Consider the following 19,148-nt stretch of genomic DNA (forward strand, 5'->3'; position numbering starts at 1 on the left):
ATACTTCACTTAATATAATGGGTTCCAACTCTCTCCAGGAGAACCATAGAGATGTTGTATCTTCATCATTCCTTATAGCTGAGTAGTATTCCATGGTATACATATACCACAGTTTACTAATCCAATCATGTATTGATGGGCATTTGGGTTGTTTCCACATCTTTGCTATTGTGAATTGTGCTGCTATAAACATTTGGGTACACGTGCCTTTGTTACAGAATGACCTTTTTTCCTTTGGGTATATGCCCAGTAATGGGATTGCTGGGTCAAATGGCAGGTCTACTTGAATCTGTTTAAGATACCTCCATAATGCTTTCCACAGAGGTTGCACTAGTTTGCAGTCCCACCAGCAGTGTATTAGTGTTCCTGTCTCTCCACACCCACGCCAACATGTGTTGTTTTGGGTTTTTTTGATAAAGGCCATTCTCACTGGGGTTAAGTGATATCTCATTGTGGTTTTGATTTGCATTTCCCTGATGATTAGAGATGTTGAACACTTTTTCATATGTTTGTTAGCCATTTTTATATCTTCTTTTGAAAAATTTCTATTCATGTCCTTTGCCCACTTTTTGATAGGGTTGCTTGATTTTTTCTTGCTGATTTTCCTGAGTTCTAAATAGATTCTTGTTATCAGTCCTTTATCTGATGTGTAGTATGCAAAAATTTTTTCCCATTCTGTAGGTGGTCTGTTTATTCTCTGGACTGTTTCTTTGGCTGTGCAGAAGCTTTTTAATTTAATCATGTCCCATTCATTTATTTTTGTTGCTGCTGTGATTGCCTTGGGGGTCTTCTTCATAAATTCTTTGCCTAGGCCAATGTCTGTAAGAGTCTTTCCTACATTTTCTTCTAGAATTCTGATTGTATCACGCCTAAGGTTTAAGTCTGTTATCCACCGTGATTTGATTTTTGTGAGAGGTGAAAGCTGTGGGTCCTGTTTCAGTCTTCTACAAGTGGCTAACCAATTCTCCCAGCACCATTTGTTGAATAGGGATTCTTGTCCCCAGAGTATATTCTTTCCCGCTTTGTCGAAAATTAGGTGACTATATGAGGATGGTTCTATATTTGGATTTTCTGTTGTGTTCCACTGGTCTGTGTCCCTGCACTTGTGCCAATACCAGGCTGTTTTAAGAACCACGGCCTTGTAGTATAGTTTGAGGTCTGGCAAATTAATACCTCCCATTTTGTTTTTGTTGCTTAAAATTGCTTTTGCTATACGGGGTCTTCTTTGATTCCATACAAAGTGTATAATTATTTTCTCTATGTCTGTAAAGAATGATGTTGGTAATTTAATAGGGATTGCATTGAATCTGTAGATCACTTTGGGTAGTATAGACATTTTGACAATGTTGATTCTTCCGATCCACGAGCATGGTATATTTTTCCATCTATTTGCAAGTTCTGCTATTTCTTTTCTCAGTGTTTCATAGTTTTCCTTATAGAGGTCCTTTACCTCTTTAGTTAGATATATACCTAGATATTTTATTTTCTTTGTTGCTATTTTGAAGGGTGTTGAGTCTTTAATTTGGTTTTCCGATTGACTGTTATTGGCATATATAAATGCCTCTGATTTGTGTATATTAATTTTGTAGCCTGAGACTTTGCTGTATTCGTTAATCAATTCCAGGAGTCTCTTGGTTGAATCCTGGGGGTTTTCCAGATATAACATCATATCATCAGCAAAAAGTGAGAGTTTGATCTCTTCCTTCCCTATTTGGACTCCCTTGATTCTGCTCTCTTGCCTGATAGCTCTCGCAAGGACTTCCAATACTATGTTGAAAAGTAATGGAGACAATGGGCAGCCCTGTCTGGTTCCAGTTCTAAGTGGGAGTGCTTTCAGTTTTTCCCCATTCAGTATGATGTTGGCTGTGGGTTTGTCATATATGGCTTGTATCATTTTTAGGTAGGTTCCATCAATGCCTATTTTGTTAAGCGTTTTTATCATAAAAGGGTGTTGAATTTTGTCAAATGCTTTTTCTGCATCTAATGAGAGTATCATATGGTTTTTGTTTTTGCTTCTATTTATGTGGTGAATTACATTTATAGATTTACGTATGTTGAACCACCCCTGCATCTCGGGGATGAAGCCCACTTGGTCGTGGTGGATTATTTTTTTGATAAGTACTTGGATTCGATTTGCTAGTATTTTATTGAAAATTTTTGCATCTATATTCATGAGGGAAATTGGTCTGTAGTTCTCTATTTTTGTTGTGTCCTTTCCAGGTTTTGGTATTAATGTTATATTGGCTTGGTAGAACGTGTTAGGGAGAACTCCATCCTTCTCAATATTGGAGAATAGTTTATGTAGGATGGGCACCAGTTCTTCTTTGTATGTATGGTAAAATTCAGGTGTGAACCCATCTGGACCAGGGCTTTTCTTTTTGGGAAGGTTTTTTATTGCTGTTTCGATTTCAGTTCTTGATATTGGTCTGTTCAGGTACTCTATTTCTTCCTGGTTGAGCCTGGGAAGACTATGTGTTTCTAAAAATCTGTCCATTTCCTCCACATTCTCCAGTTTGTGTGCATAAAGATTTTTGTAGAATTCATAGGTGATATCTTGTATCTCTGTAGCATCGGTTGTGATTTCTCCTTTCATGTTCCTAATGGAGGTTATTAGGGATTTTACTTTTGTGCTCTTGGTTAGTCTAGCCAGAGGTGTGTCTATTTTGTTTATCTTTTCAAAGAACCAACTTTTTGTTTTATTAATTTCCCTTATAGTTTCTTTGTTGTCCTTTTCATTTAGTTCTGATTTGATCTTAGTAATTTCTCGCCTTCTGCTGGGTTTGGGATCGTTCTGTTCTTCTTTCTCCAGCTCTTTGAGTCTATTCGTTAGGTTGTCTATTTGCATGTTTTCTGTCTTTTTGATCTAGGCATTTATGGATATGAATTTTCCTCTCAGGACTGCTTTAGCTGCATCCCATAGATTTTGATAGGTTGTATCTCCATTGTCATTTAATTCAAAGAAATTTTTGATTTCCATCTTGATTTCTTCTTTTATAGAATAATTATTCAGGAGAAGGTTATTTAGCTTCCATGACTTTGAGTAAGGGTGAGGGTTTCTGTTTGTGATCATTGTTACTTTTATTCCACTGTGATCTGAGAAGATGCATGGTATAATTTCTATTTTTTTGAATTTTTGAAGACATGATTTATGTCCTAGGACATGGTCAATCTTAGAGAATGTCCCGTGAGCTGATGAGAAGAATGTATATTCTGTGGACTTTGGGTAGAATGTCCTATAGATGTCAGCCATGCCCATTTGTTCTAGCATTCTATTGAGGTCCATTATGTCTTTGTTTATTTTCTGTTTAGAGGATCTGTCCTGTACTGTCAGTGGGGTGTTAAAGTCTCCAGCTATTACAGTATTGTTATCTATCATTTGGTTGAGATCTAGTAGGGTTTGCTTTATGAATCTAGGTGCACCTAGGTTGGGTGCATATATATTGAGTATAGTCATGGCTTCTTGATGAATTGTGCCTTTAATCAGTATGTAGTAGCCATCTTTGTCTTTTATTATTTTTGTTGGTTTGAAGGCTAAGTTATTGGAAATTAAGATTGCCACACCAGCTTTCTTTTGGTTACCATTTGCTTGAAATATCGATTTCCATCCTTTTATTTTCAGTCTAAATGCATCTTTGCAGGTTAGGTGAGTTTCTTGAAGACAGCAGATACTTGGATTGTATTTTTTTATCCATTGGGCCAGTCTATGTCTCTTGAGCGGGGAGTTCAAGCCATTCACATTTATTGAGAAAACTGATAAGTGAGACAGTTTTTTGTTCAGCTTGTTGGGTAGAACTTCATTGTGATGTTTTCTCTCCTGGGCCAGTGTGGTATCTGGAATTTGATCTTTAGCTCTTGAGTAGTTTTACATTCGTGGATCTTTCTTGTGCTGATCCGTGTATAATTCTCTTTTGAGTACTTCTTGGAGGGCTGGTCTTGTCTTGGTGAATTCCCTCAACCTTTGTTTATCTGAGAATGTCTTGATTTCTCCTTCGTATAGAAAACTTAGCTTAGCTGGGTACAAGATTCTAGGCTGGGCATTATTCTGTTTCAGAAGCGTGAAAATGGGGCCCCAACCTCTTCTTGCTTGTAAGGTTTCAGCTGAGAAATCTGGCGTAATTCTGATGGGTTTTCCTTTGTAAGTTACTTGTTTCTTTCTCCTTACAGCTCGGAGAAGTGACTCTTTAGTGGATATTTTGGTCAGCCTGATGACTACGTGGCGTGGTGTTTTCCTATTTGCTATGAATCTCCCAGGGGTCCTTTGAGCTTCTTGAATCTGTATGTCTAGAGTATTGGCAAGGCCTGGAAAATTTTCCTCGATTATGTCTTCAAATAGCTTGTCCAACCCTTGCTTGTTATCTTCTTCACCCTCAGGAATGCCAATAACTCTCAAGTTAGGTTTCTTCACATAATCCCACATTTCTTGAAGACTCAGATCATTTCTCTTACTTTTTCGATCTATCTCTGTGACTGACTTATTTAGTTGGAAGGAGTTATCTTCAATTTCTGAGATTCTTTCCTCTGTTTGATCTACCCTGCTCTTGAGACTTTCCACAGTGTTTTGTAGCTCTCTGAGTGAATTCTTCACTTCTAGGAGTTCAGTTTGGTTTTTCTTCAATATTTCAATTTCTTTAGTGAATTTTTCCTCCAAATCCTGTATTTTTTTTGTGTTTTCCTTGTGTTGTTTATCCATTGATTCTTGTATATTATTCAGCTTGTTTATAATCCATAATTGGAATTCTTCCTGTGACATGTTGGTGTTTTGAGTCTGGTTTGTGTCAAATGGTTGGGAGCTGGTATTTCTCTTTGGGGATGAGCTTTCCATTTGATTCTTTTTGCTCTCCGTGTTTTTTCGCTGGGCCCTTCCCATCTAGATTTGTCGTTGGATCTTTACTTATAGGTTTAGTCTGGTTAACAGGACTCTTTGTGCTCTATTCTTAGGCTGTGAAACAGTCTAGGTATGTTGCTTCTTTTAGCAAGAGGGGGAGTTGCTGTAGCTCCCACGGGCAAAAGTCTGTCTTGGCCCAATGTCCCCAGGGATCAGGTTCCACACTCTCGCTTCTGGAGAAGTATTCAGTGTTTACACTTGGGCAGGGATCCTATATAAGGTCCGTGGACCAGGGGAGAGGGCCGTCCAGGGAGCCTCTTGGTACCCTATTGCTCCGCAGTGACTTGGCTGTGGGCTCTATAGTGGCAATTGCGTGCCCGCAGATCTCCGGCCCTGGGGGTGACTACTCAGGATCCGGTATGTACCAGAGCCAGGGACCTGGCCCGTTCCGAAGCTCACCGTGGGTCCACAGTTTGAAGGCGAGAAGAGAGGAGAAAGAGAAGAGAAAAGAAAAAAAAAAAAAAAAAAGAGAGAGAAAAAAGAAAAGGAAAGAAAGCAAAGAAAGAGGAGAAAACGAAAGAGAAAAGAAAAAAAGAAGAAAAAGAAAGAAAGAAAAAGAAAAAAAAAAAAAAAAAAAAAGAAAAACGCAAAAAGCCAAACCAAAAAACACCAAAAACGCCAACAAAAATGAACAAAAACAAACTACATAGCACTTCACCACACCGCAAGGCAGAAAGATACACAAATCTGAAGTATATAATTCAGCGACTCAATGTTTTTTTTTGTTTGTTTGTTTGTTTTACGCCTTAGCACAACTCCGCCCCTTCACTTCCGCTCGGTTGGGTCCGGAGCGGCCATTAGATGTTTTTGTTTTTATGCCTTAGCACAGCTCCGCCCCTTCACGCCCGCCCGGCTGGGTCCCGGGCGGTTTCGCAGTGGATTTCAAGATGGCGTCTGCGCGCCCGCACAGCTCCGAGGGTGGTGGGGATCCAACCTCCGCGCTCAAAAAGGCGCGGCAGCCAGAGGCCCAGAGGGCAAAGGTGCCCGCCGAGGCTGTCCGCCACCGGAAAAAAAAAGAAAAAGAAAAGAAAAGGAAAGAAAAAAAAAGAAAAAACCCCAAAAAAACAAAAACAAACACAAACACAAACAAACAAAACCCAGAAGAAATTTACCAAGAATAAAATATACAGTTCGGCGAGCCTATTCTTCTTGTTCGTGTTGTTTTTTTTTTTTTTTTTTTGCCTTAGCGCAGCTCTGCCCCTTCACCCCGAGCGCGGCCCCGGCATATCCCGTACTCCTGACGTTGGTTCAGAGACCAGCGGAGGGCGCCGGGCAGAGAGAGCCGCTCGGCACTTTATGGCTCCCGAGCGGTTTCGCCCTCGCTTTCAAGATGGCGCCTGCAGAGCTCCGGGGCTGGAGGAGACTGGCTCCTCGGCAGGCAGAGACCACCACTGTCCGGGGGCTGGCGAGCAAGGACGCGCACCAGGGGGTCACCGGCTGGAGAACCGCCGAAAAAGGCAGCACGGGCAGAAAGAGCCGCTGGGCACTTTTTGGCTCCCGAGCGGTTTTGCCTTCGCTTTCAAGATGGCGCCTGCCGAGCTCCGGGGCTGGAGGGGACCGGCTCCCCGGCAGGCAGAGACCGCCACTGCCCAGGGGCTGGCCAGCAAGGACACGCACCGGGGGTGACCGGCTGGAGAACCGCCGAAAAAGGCAGCACCGGCAGAAAGAGCCGCTGGGCACTTTTTGGCTCCCGAGCCGTTTCGCTCTCGCTTTCAAGATGGCGCCTGCCAAGCTCCGGGGCTGGAGGGGACCGGCTCCCCGGCAGGCAGAGACCGCCACTGCCCAGGGGCTGGCCAGCAAGGACGCGCACCGGGGGTGACCGGCTGGAGAACCGCCGAAAAAGGCAGCACCGGCAGAAAGAGCCGCTGGGCACTTTTTGGCTCCCGAGCCGTTTCGCTCTCGCTTTCAAGATGGCGCCTGCCAAGCTCCGGGGCTGGAGGGGACCGGCTCCCCGGCAGGCAGAGACCGCCACTGCCCAGGGGCTGGCCAGCAAGGACACGCACCGGGGGTGACCGGCTGGAGAACTGCCGAAAAAGGCAGCACGGGGTACAACGCTATTTGCTGTCCGGGAGTCTTTTGTGTTTTTCTGCCCTGGGGCAGATCCGTCCCTCCTCGCCAAGCGCTGTCTCAGCTGAGATCCCCCAGGTTCTAAGGTAATTTCTCAAAAAAGCCTCCTGTCTGCAATGCGCCACGTATCCCTCAGTGATTCTGCGCTGGCCTGGGTCAGGGCTCTATTCAATTGGGAGCGGCGGTCAATGAGGAGGACAAGCCGCTTTCCCGAGAGGCTGCACCCGCCCCGGCTGGGGGCGGGTGTATCCGACCCGCGCTCCGCTGGCTAGTGTCTGTCCCGCGTTCCCAATTTTCGTTCACCTCAGACCTCACTCGCTCTGTTTGTCCCACGCTGATTCTCCGTGGACTCACACTGCTGTTCCTGTGTGGGAGCGGTCCTCTAGCGTTGTGGCAGGTCCGGATCGATGCCTTCCTTCCCGGGAGCGCAGATTCAGGCCGTCACCACCACTCCGCCATCTTTTTCCTGATATACTTTTTAAAAGTGTGATTCCACTGCTTTTAAAATTCTTCATGCATTTTTGCAGCAATTATGGAAATCTCCTTTGTTCTGCATCGGTAATGAAGAGTATCTTCAAGTTTACTAGGAATTAAGAAAAACTCAGTTGAAATTATCATGCTTTCTGCTTCTTGGTTACAAATGTGGGCTCAAATGAATACAAATAAGAGCTGGTCATTTTATATAGCATTTTAAAATAAATAATATACTTCCCAAAAAATGTGGATAGAAAATATATTATGGTCTTGTTTAAAAATGAAGAAACAAACTCAAAGAGATTGTCATTTAACCAGCCCCACCCTGTAGGTAGTAGAACCAGGATTGTAAACCACTGTTTGATTGATAATGTTGGTGGTTTTTGCTGTAGCATACCACTGTCCATCACAGTTCTTCACAAAATCTGTATCTATGTGTCAAGGAATTTAATATCTTTCCTGACCTCTTTTGTATATAATAAGCTGGTATTCAATATGTAAACTCCACATACATTACTAGTTTTAGGCTAAGGAGTCTCTAGGTTAAGCTTGTAGTGCTTGGTAAAGAATGAATGAAAATTAAGTGTGGAGACTCCAAAAGTAAGATCCTGCTTCAAAAAATACACAAAAAGGAAATTAAGAAAACAATCTTATTTGCAATAGTGTCAAAAAATAAAATACTTAGGAATAAGATTAACCAAGGAGGTGAAAGATCTCTAGCTGAAAACTATGAAACATCAATGAAAGAAATTGAAGACACAAAAAATGGAAAGATACCTCATGTTCATGGATTGGAAAAATCAATATTGTCAAAATATCCGTAACACCCAAAGTGATTTTCAGATCAATTCAGTCCCTGTCTAAAGTCCCACGGTGTGACAGACAACTGACTTCCAACAAAAGTTTCAAAAGCACGCATTGAGGAAAAGGCAGTCACTTCAATAAACGGTGGTATTGGATATCCATATGCAGAATGAGACTAAACCTCAACCTCTCACCATACACAAAAATCAACTCTTAGTGGATTAAAGACTTTAATGTAAATCCAAATCTATGAAACTTGTAGAAGAAAACATAGGGGGAATTATTTATGACACGGTGCTGGGCAAGGATTTTTTTTTTTATTTCAGCATATTATGGGGGTACAAATGTTTAGGTTACATATATTTTTTGTCTCACCCGAGTCAGGGTTTCAAGCATGTCCATCCCCCAGAGGGTGTGCACTGCACTCATTAGGTGTGAATATACACATCCCCTCCTCATCCTTCCCACCTACCCATCACCCGATGAATGTTACTACTATATGTGCACATAAGTGTCGAAAAGTTAATACCAATTTGATGATGAGTACATGTGGTGCTTGTTTTTCCGTTATTGTGATACTTCACTTAGTAGAATGGGTTACAGCTCTATCCAGGATAACACAAGAGACGCTAGATCACCATTGTTTCTTATAGCTGACTAGTACTCCATGGTATACATATACCACATTTTATTAATCCACTCATGTATTGATGGGCACTTGGGTCATTTCCACATCTTTGCAATTGTGAATTGTGCTGCTATAAACATTCCAGTGCAGATGTCTTCTTTATACAATGTCTTTTTTTCCTTTGGGTAGATACCCAGTAATGGGATTGCTGGATCAAATGGTAGTTCTCCTTGGAGCTCTTTGAGGTATCTCCATATTACTTTCCACAGAGGTTGTACTAGTTTACAGTCCCACCAGCAGTGTACAAGTGTTCCTATCTCTCCATATCCATGCCAACACAGAGATGTGACCAATGGAACAGAACTGAGAACCCAGATATAAAGCCATCCTCATATAGTCATCTAATCTTTGACAAAGCAGACAAAAACATACACTGGGGAAAAGAATCCTTATTCAATAAATGGTGCTGGGAAAATTGGGTAGCCACATGTAGAAGACTGAAATGGAATCTTCACCTCTCACCTCTCACAAAAATCAACTCGCAGTGGATAACAGACTTAAACCTAAGGCATAAAACTATAAGAATTCTAGAAGAAAATGTTGGAAAAACTCTTATAGGCATCAGCCTAGGGAAAGAATTTATGAAGAACACCCACAGCAACAGCAAAAATAAATAAATGGGACCTATCAATTTAAAAAGCTTCTGCACAGCCAAGGTAACTATCATGAGAGCAAACAGACAACCTACAGAATGGGAGAAAATATTCACATGCTACACATCTGATAAAGGGATGATAATTAGAATCTATATAGAATTCAGGAAAATTGGCAAGAAAAAAATCAAACAACCCTATCAAAAAGTGGGCAAAGGACATGAACAGAAACTTTTCAAAAGAAGACAGACTAATGGCCAAGAAACATTTGAAAAAATGCTCAACATCTCTAATAATCAGGGAAATGCAAATCAAAACCACAATGACATATCACTTAACTCCAGTGAATATGGGCAAGGATTCTTAAAAATAAGACTTCAAAAGTGCAAGCAATGAAAATAAACAAATGGAACTACATCAAACTAAAAAACTTTTGCACAACAAAGGCAACAATTAACTAAATGAAAAATCAGCCTACAGAATAGAGGAAAATATTTGCAAACTATACATCTGACAAAGGATTAATAGCAAGAATATATAGGGAACTTAACTCAAAGCAAAATAAATAAATAAGCCAATTAAAAATGGGCAAAAGACATTAATAGACATTTCTCAAAAGAAAACATTCAAATTCTTTAATTCAAAAGAATTAAAAATAGAACTACTATATGATCCAGCAATTCCACTACTGGGCATATACCCAGAAGAAATTAAATCAGTATGTCAAAGATATATCTGCACTCCCATGTTTATTTCAGTATTACTTATAATAGCCAAGATATGAAATCAACGTAAGTGTCTAACAACAGATTACTGGATAAAGAAAATGTGGTCCATATACACACGTAACTACAAAAAAGAATTCAGCCACAAAAAAGAATGAAATTCTGTCATTTGCAACAACATGGGTGGACATGAAGGACATCACGTTAAGAGAAATAAGCTGGATATGTAAAGGCAAATACTGCATGATCTCACTCATATGTGGAATCTGAAAACCAAAACAAAACAAAAAAAGAATTGACATTGTAGAAGCAGAGAGTAGAACTGTAATTCCCAGAGACTGAGAAAGGGAGGAAAGAGGGAAGACAAGGAGAGGTTGGTTGATGATTACAAAGTTACAGTTGGATACATGGAATAATTCAGGTGTTCCGTTGAACAGTAGGGTGCAGATGATAAGATGCGGTACATTCCAAAATAGCTAGAAGGGGGCTTTTGAATGTCCTCATTACAAGGAAATGGTAACTGCATGAGGTAATGGTCACACTAAAAACCCTAAACTGATCATTATACAACCTATGTATGTATCAAAACATCAAATTGTACCCCATAAGTATGTACAATGTGTCGATTTTAAAAAATGAAAAAGTCCTATGGCATTTTTTACAGAAATAAAAATATCCTAAAATTTATATGGAACCACAAATGACCCTGAATAGCTAAAGCAATCTTGAGCAAGAACAAAGCTGAAGTCATCCCATTTTCTGATTTCAAATTATATTACAAAACTAGAGTAATCAATATGTCAGTATGGTACTGACATAAAAACAGACACATGGACTAATAGAACATAATACATAGCCCGTGAATAAACCCACACATTTACAGTCAATTGATTTCAGACACAGACAACAAGAGCACAAAATGGGGAAAGGTCAGTCTCTTCAATAAATAGTATTGATAAATAATGTTGGGACTACTGGATGTCCACATGCAGAAGAATGAAATTAGATTCACACCATATGTAAAAATCAACTCAAAATGGATTAAAGACTTAAATGCAAAACCTGAAATTATAAAACCTCTAGAAGAAAACAGGAGATAGTCTCCACATAATTGGTATTGGCAATAATATCTGGGATATGACACTAGAAGCACAGGCAACAAAAGTAAAAGTAAAGAAGTGGGACTGCCTTAAACTAAAAAGTTTCTACATCAGCAAAGGAAATAATCAACAAAATGAAATGGCAACTTATGAAATGGGAGAAAATATTTGCAAACCATATATCCGATAAGGTGTTAATATCTAAAATATTAATATATAAAGAACTCATACAACTTCATAGGGAAAAATCAATCAGATTAAAAATTGGTAAAGTACCTGAATAGACATTTTTCCAAAGAAGCTATGCAAATGGCCAATGGGTACATGAAAAAGTACTCAACATCCTTAATCATCACGGAAATGCAAATCAAATCCACAATGAAATATCACTTCACAACACCTGTTAGGATGGCTTTCATCAAAAAGTGAAAAGATAAGTGTCGGGGCAGATGTGGAAAAAAGAGAAAACTTACACATTGTTGGTGAGGATATAAATTGGTATAGCCATTATGAAGTTTCCTCAAAAAATTGAAAACAGTACTATCATATGATCTAGCAATTTCTGGGTATGTATCCAAAGGAAATAAAGGCACTGTCTCAAAGAGATATCTGCACTCCCATGTCCATTGCAGCATTATTTATTCTAGTAAAGATATGGAAACAACCTAAGTTACTGTTGAAAGATGAATATGGATAAAGAAAATGTGGTGATATACAGGATCGACTATTATTCATCCTTAAAAATGAAGGAAATCCCTTCATTTACCACAAGATAGATGAACCTGGAGGACTTTATGTTAAATGAAATAACTCAGACAGACAAATACTGCATAACCTCACTAATATGTAGAATCTAAAAACGTCAACCTCATAGAAACAGAGAGAAGAAGGGTGGATACCAGAGACAGATGGATAGGGAAATGTGGAGATCTTGGTCAAAGCATATAAACCTTCAGAATTATAAGACGAATAAGTTCCAGGGAATTACTGTACAGCCTGGTGACTATATTTAATGTATTGCATACTTGAAATTCATGAGAAGAGTAGATCTTAGGTATTCTCACGGTACACACACACACACACACACACACACACAGATAACTACGTGAGGTGTTGCATATGTTTATTAGCTTGGTTGTGGTAATCATTTCACAATGCATACGTATATCAAAACATGATGTCATACACCTTAAATATATATGTTTTTATTTGTCAGTTATACCTCAATAAAGCTGGGAAAAGACCTCTTTTCAAATTATAGATTTCATTGCTTTTTGTCATTTCATGGCTCCTAATTTTTCTGTGGTGTGAGACCTCTATAAATAAAGATTAGTTGAATGGTTCATTAAAAAAATCTTGCTTCAAAAATAAGTAGTTTTCCTTTTCCTATGGCTTCCCTCCATGGGAATTAATTGTCAAATCCATCAAATACTTCTTTAGGCCCCAGGAGACCAATAAAATCACCTACATCTGGATTTTGATAGATTCAAGTTTATAGCCCTACTAAACTGCTTATCTTTAGTTGTTGCATTTCATTAACCCCCATAATCAATTAATATATATCAGTTGTTTAAGAATTTGAGAAAAAATGTGCCTTTGCCTGCATGTTTTATATTTTGTTAATTAAGGTCCTGACTCATTTGTGACATTCACTGTTAGAATGAAACTAATTCTGACTTCATTATCTTTGCATACATTTTTATTTTTTACTCCTCTCCTTGTGAAGGTCATGGGCAGTGTAATTGTGGACGATGTGACTGCAAAGTAGGCTGGTATGGAAAAAAGTGTGAGCACCCACGGTCCTGCCCACTATTGGCTGAGGAGAGTATCAAGAAGTGTCAGGGAAGCTCGGATCTGCCTTGCTCTGGAAGGGGTAAGTGAGGTCTCTCTCAGGACTTGTCACTGTCTCCTAACATATGATTCAAATGAATTCAGTGCACATATATCTTATTTAAAAAATAGCTGACATGCCTGAATGAGGGATTATTAGTCTTTTCAGAACTAATAATAAATCCAGTTTCCATGAGTGAAAGTACATGAAGAAATCTCTTTCTCTCTCTGTCTCTGTTACACACATACACAGTCACTTACTCACTCACTTACTCTCTCATCGCTTTGGGGTATGTTCAATTTCAGTTCAGTTCAATTCAGTTTAATGATACATTAAAAAAAAAAGTTTGGATGTTTGCTTAAAGCTTTCTAAATGAGATCATCTAATTGTCCACTGACATTTATGAAACCTCCTCAATATATTATTCTGAGAAGACTGTTGGCTTTTGAAAAAGCGTTGTATAGACAGGTAGCTATGAACAAGATTTTGTTGTTTTAGAAGGCATGTAGCCTCAGGTGTGTTCTTGATATGAGATCAGTACAAATTGGAGGAGAAGGAAAATTTCATCTAGAGGAACACTGGTTCCATTCTTTTTGATTTATCAAAATGAGAAATACAATTTCATCTCTCCCATGAGAATAGCAAAGTTAATAATATGAAATATGCTTTTGGAAGAACTGGTAATTGAAGTTATTACAAATTTTGTTCAAGAAAGAAGAAAAGTAGAAAGACTTTCTTTACTTGAATGTTAGAGCAGAACTTTAATTTTATGCTGTATTTTTTTCTTTTTTAAAAGTTTTCTTTTTTATTGAGATATAATTCACATACCATAAAATTCACATGCAACTCAGTATTTTTAATATAATGACAGAATTATGCAACCATCACCATTATCTAATTCTAGGGAATTTTCATTGCCATAAAAACTCCTGTACCCCGTAAGAGTCACTCCCCATTCTCTTGTCCCCCAACCTCTAGAAAACATTAATTTACTTTCTCTATGGATTTTTCTATTCCAGATATTCCATATAAATGGAATAATAAAGTTTGTGTTCTTTTTGCATCAGGCATTTTTCACTTAGCATGATGCTTGCAGGGTTTATCAAGGTTGTAGCATGAGTACTGATATATCAGTACTCATTCCTTTTTATGGCTGAAAATACTCCACTGTATGGATATATCAGTTGTTTAACCATTCACCAGTTGATGGACATTCAGACATGGTGGTTTCTACTTTTTGATCATTATGAATAATGCTGCTTGAATATCTATTTGCAAATTTTTGTATGAACATGTGTTTTAATTTCTTTGGGGTTCCTACCTATGAGTGGAATTGCTGGGTCATATGTTGACACTATGTTTACATTTTTGAGGTAATGCAAAACTGTCTTTAAAATGGCTACACCGCTTTACATTCCCACCAATACTGTATGAAGGTTCCAATTTCTCCATATCCTTGCCATTGCCTGTCTTTTTTATTACTTATAGTTTTCTTTATATAGAAAACTCCCTAAAGTCTCCAAGATTATTTGTACCATAGGTATTTTCTCATATCCAATATTTTCCCCTAATGATTATGAATAAGAGAGTAGGATATAGGTAGAATTTGTCATTTTTGATTTCAGAAATATTTCTGACTAGCCCTATATTTCACCAATAACACAAGACAGGAACGACTGTTCTACTTATGTTAATAATATTGTCATTATACCACTGAGTAAGCCTAGCATGCTTTTAAAGTAATGAGGATTAAAATTAGTATCCTTTAGACTACTCTTGTTTACCTATACTTATAATCTACAGTCCCAAATAAATTATTTTACATTTACAAAAAGCTTTATCTATTGTGCCCAGCCCTGTAAAAAAAAAAAAAAAAAAAAAAAATAAAGAAAAAGAAAAAAAAAAGAAAAAGAAAAAAGAAAAAAAAAAAAAGAAAAAGAAAAAAGAAAAAAAAAAGAAAAAGAAAAAAGAAAAAGAAAAAAAGAACATAGGAAAGCTAATCAGTGTCTCTTTTTATTAAAAATATGTGTATCTTTTCAAAAATTTGTTGTAATACTCGGACGATTCTACTCCAAATTGAAAAGCTTAGGAGGCAAAGAAAATAAATTTATCTCAAAAATAGATTTTTGTTCTTGAGAAACTCTTCCAGTTATATTTACTTTAGAAAAGTTTAGGTACAGTGATTTTTGTTGTTATCTTAAAGTGATAAAGCACAGGGTGATCTGATGTCTTAAAACGTTATTGAAGTTAAGGGATTTGCATTCTGCAAAATTATTAAAACCTCAAGTGGTTATGTCATTAGTAGAAGTAAACAGAACAGAAACTATTGATAATAGGGATATGTACTTATTTTTCAAACCAAAAATAGTTGGATAAAGTTCATGCAGTTTTACAAATGTTTTTATATTTTGAGGTGAAAAATGACAAATTAATAATGGAAAATTAAGATTTTTTTAAGCATACAAAATATCTCTCAAATACAGAAAATCACTTTAAGTATATACTTGAACCAATGATTTTCCATTTGTCTAATATTTTTTAATATATAGAACAAGTGCAAGAAAATGATTGTGGACTTACATATATCAATCTTTAATAAACTCCAGCTAGATTTGCTCTTCCAATACATACTAGTTTCCTATCTTTCTAGAGATTTGCTAACTTACTTAGCTACCATTTTAAAGCAAAAGGGTATATTTAAAGTTTATTTGATTTGAAGTTGTTGAATACATGTATAGAATTATGATTGAAAAAAATTTATAGTTCATGTAAGCCTCTAGCAGTACTTTACAAACAAATAATAAGCTTCACTAGTCGCCTCACAGAGAAATGAAGGTGTTGATGAATGAAGTGATTTTCCAGGGAACCGTAACAAAACAGATTTTTGAGAATGAAAACCAAGAATTTACTACAGCCAGCCTAGTGCTTGGACCAGTGGTCAGAGACCCTTCTTTCCTCGTGGTGCTACGTCTGCAAACTCATTGGCACTAGATGTTTTGAAGCAAATGGCCAATATGAAAACTTTTAAAGGATTAGTTTTGCAATTTATGAATGAAGACTGCAGCTGTGGTTACATGAGTGCGGAAAGCAATTACAAGGCCCATCAGTTCCTAAGCCTGATAGTCTCATCAGCTCACCAGCTGGGGCAAAATTAAAAAATAAAAATCTCCTGGTAGAATGTACTGAAGCTCTTCAGGGGCCAAGCAAAGGCATTTTTTTTTTTAAATTAAAAATTAAATTAGATTACTTGCTTCTGCTAGTGATGACTAAGTGTGATCATTATGTGTTGTTTTTTTTTTAATTTCAAAGTATTACGGGGGTACAAATGTTTTTGGTTACAAGGGTCATTTTTGTAATGCTTGAGTCAAGGTTATAAGTGTGCCCATCACCCAGTGAGTGTTCATTGTACCAGTTAGGTTTTTGCCCATCCCTCCCGCCCACTCCTCCCTCCCATTGATTTACGTTCTATGCGCATGTGCTCTCATCGGTTAGGTTAGTTCCAATTTAATAGTGAGTAAATGTGGTGTTTGTTTTTCCATTCTTTAGATACTTGTAGGGGAATAACTTAGATGAGATTCTAAATTATCTATTTTTCCTATAATTCCTTGATTTCTATTCCTTATTTCCTGTAGATACCTTTTCACTTAATTAGATGTACTTTGTATAGTCAATATAGTTATACAATTATTCATTTTAATTTCAGCTCTTGGGAGTAGGGAGGGGAACCATTTTCTGTATTCTTATATCAATGTTCTGCTCAAAAACTATAATGGCTTATGATAGGCTACACGTAAGTTTTAAATGCTTCCTGACTTAAAAATACATTTTTATTATTATTGAGGTTCTCCTGAGTATGAGTCTGGCTTTGGTCAAAGAATGGGAGCAAAAGTGACATGTGTCTCTTTGTGAGCAGAAGCCTTATGAGGCAGTGAAAGATTTGCTGTCCTCTCTTTCCCTCTGGCATGAGGATTTGCAGTGCTTGCAATGGTTGCTGGTCCATTCTCCTGGGTTTCTGAATGAGAATGGTTAGCAGAAACCTCTGCTGACCCACCAAGGGCCTGCAGCTTGAGGGAGAAAGAGATTTTTGTTGTTTTTAGCAAGTGACCTTTTGGAGTTGTTTGTTATTGCAGTAGAACTCTTCACTGATACTCTCTTCCACATACCAAATTTAGGGAATAAAGTTAAGCCAAAGTAAACAAACAAGCAAACACAATACAAATCACATTATCAACAGCTGAGGTTTATAACTATGTATTTATATTATCAATATCAATATACAAATCAAAATAAATATAAATATGCATATATTTTGCAAATGATGTATTTAAGATTTTCTGTCTACAGAGTCTATGTGCACTTATTCAACAGGTAAAATGCTAAGACTATTGAATGCATTTTGTTAAATTTCCTAAAAATACAATGAGGTAGGAAGAAAAATTTTTATTTTCGCAGAAAAAGAAATAGGAAATTTGAACAGTCTGCCATCTTATGTAATAAGTTCTGGAGGCACAATTTAATATTAAAAAAACTTTTAATACAGGCCCCCCTGACTCCAGATCTGTTGTTTTAGATAATTCACAGATTCTTTTACCATACCAATATCCTGAACAATATATAATAAATATACTTCCATGTTACAAATACAATTCTGCAAAAACATTGAAATTGCTGCATAATGTTCCATTATATGGTTGTAGCAAAATAATTTAACTCATCCTCTTTTATTAGCCATCTATATTGTCTCTTACTTTATTCAGGTTCTAAATACCATAATTTACATTCTTGTAGCAGATTTGGGTATAAATCCTTATTCTATGGAATGCATAGATCTAAATAAAAATAGGTTACGTCTTTTGAATAAAAACATGCCCAAACAATTTATAATCTCTAGAAAAAATTGTACCAGTATACCTTCCTACTAGGAGCAGAAGAGAGGTTCTTTTCACCCATCAATAGTGACAGTTTAGGTAATCTGTTAGTCCTTCTTGATGTATTTTGCTCTTAGTGTTATAAACTTTTGCCATTTATCAAACTCCTTTCATTGACTTTTATTATCATCAAAACAAATGATTTATCTGCAGGCATTATTATTCAGAGGCTTGTGGTTTGCAGTGTTTGCCGCCTTTGATCATCATTTGTCCTTGTGGCTAAGTCATCTTTTTGTCTGGTTCTGTAATCCCATATGCTTTTGTTGTCTGTCCTCTGTGCCCTTTGGTTTCTTTTATCAAACTTATTCTAAGAAGTATCGCATATGTTCTAGTTCCTTAAACACATAACCCTACACTCCCATAAGGGAAGGTGTGAACTGGAGGAGGAATGATAAATTGAGGATAATTATTTAATATAGTAGCTTCTAGAAAACAGAAACCGTGTCCTCATTTTTATCAATTAGTATGCTTTAATTAATGAATTAAGCAAATTGTTTCAATTCCCTCACCTATGAACATACTTTCAAAGAATAATAGCATGCCAAATTCCAACCATCTGGAGATTTTTCAGCTGAAGTCATAATTTATCTCTCCCTTTTATTGACAAAGCACATCTTTAAATTTTCCCATTTTATTTATCAGAGTAGTTTTCATGCATGTTTTCTTTTTTTTAACATATTTTTTTTTTACTGTGATTTTGGACAACTGAATCATTACTTGCCTTATTCATGTTTACAGAGATGTCATTAATTTGGAACAAAGAGAAAGTTAAAAATTTGAAGTCCTCCAAACATTTTCAATTAAGCACCATACCACATATAGTGATTTTGATTATATTTTTAAAATCCTCTGTGGCCTAATTAACTATCTTATGGTCAGTTAACTGCTGCAGAAAAGGCACTAAGTGTTCGGGTGACAAGGCACCCCGGTGTGTGTTCATTCAATAGCACTTTGAGAAAGCAAGTGAGATTCAGATTTATTGTGTTCAAAGTGTCCTGGTAGATTGATCCACCATGTCTGCCAGTGCTAGAGGGCTCTGGAATGGTGATGCAC

The 19,148-nt window shown here is 37.4% G+C and overlaps 1 protein-coding gene across 2 annotated transcripts in view; it reads left to right on the top strand.

Annotated features, from left to right (window-relative positions):
- Nucleotides 1–19,148, top strand: part of ITGBL1 (integrin subunit beta like 1) — a 255,787-nt gene that overhangs the window by 137,855 nt on the left and 98,784 nt on the right. For both annotated transcript variants that reach the window (XM_069467071.1, XM_069467072.1), the window contains one exon: nucleotides 13,063–13,209. In XM_069467071.1, the coding sequence (XP_069323172.1) occupies nucleotides 13,063–13,209 (147 nt within the window). The remainder of the gene's footprint in view (nucleotides 1–13,062; nucleotides 13,210–19,148) is intronic.

Source organism: Eulemur rufifrons, chromosome 4, assembly GCF_041146395.1.
Source record: "Eulemur rufifrons isolate Redbay chromosome 4, OSU_ERuf_1, whole genome shotgun sequence".
Classification (NCBI taxonomy): Eukaryota; Metazoa; Chordata; class Mammalia; order Primates; family Lemuridae; genus Eulemur; species Eulemur rufifrons.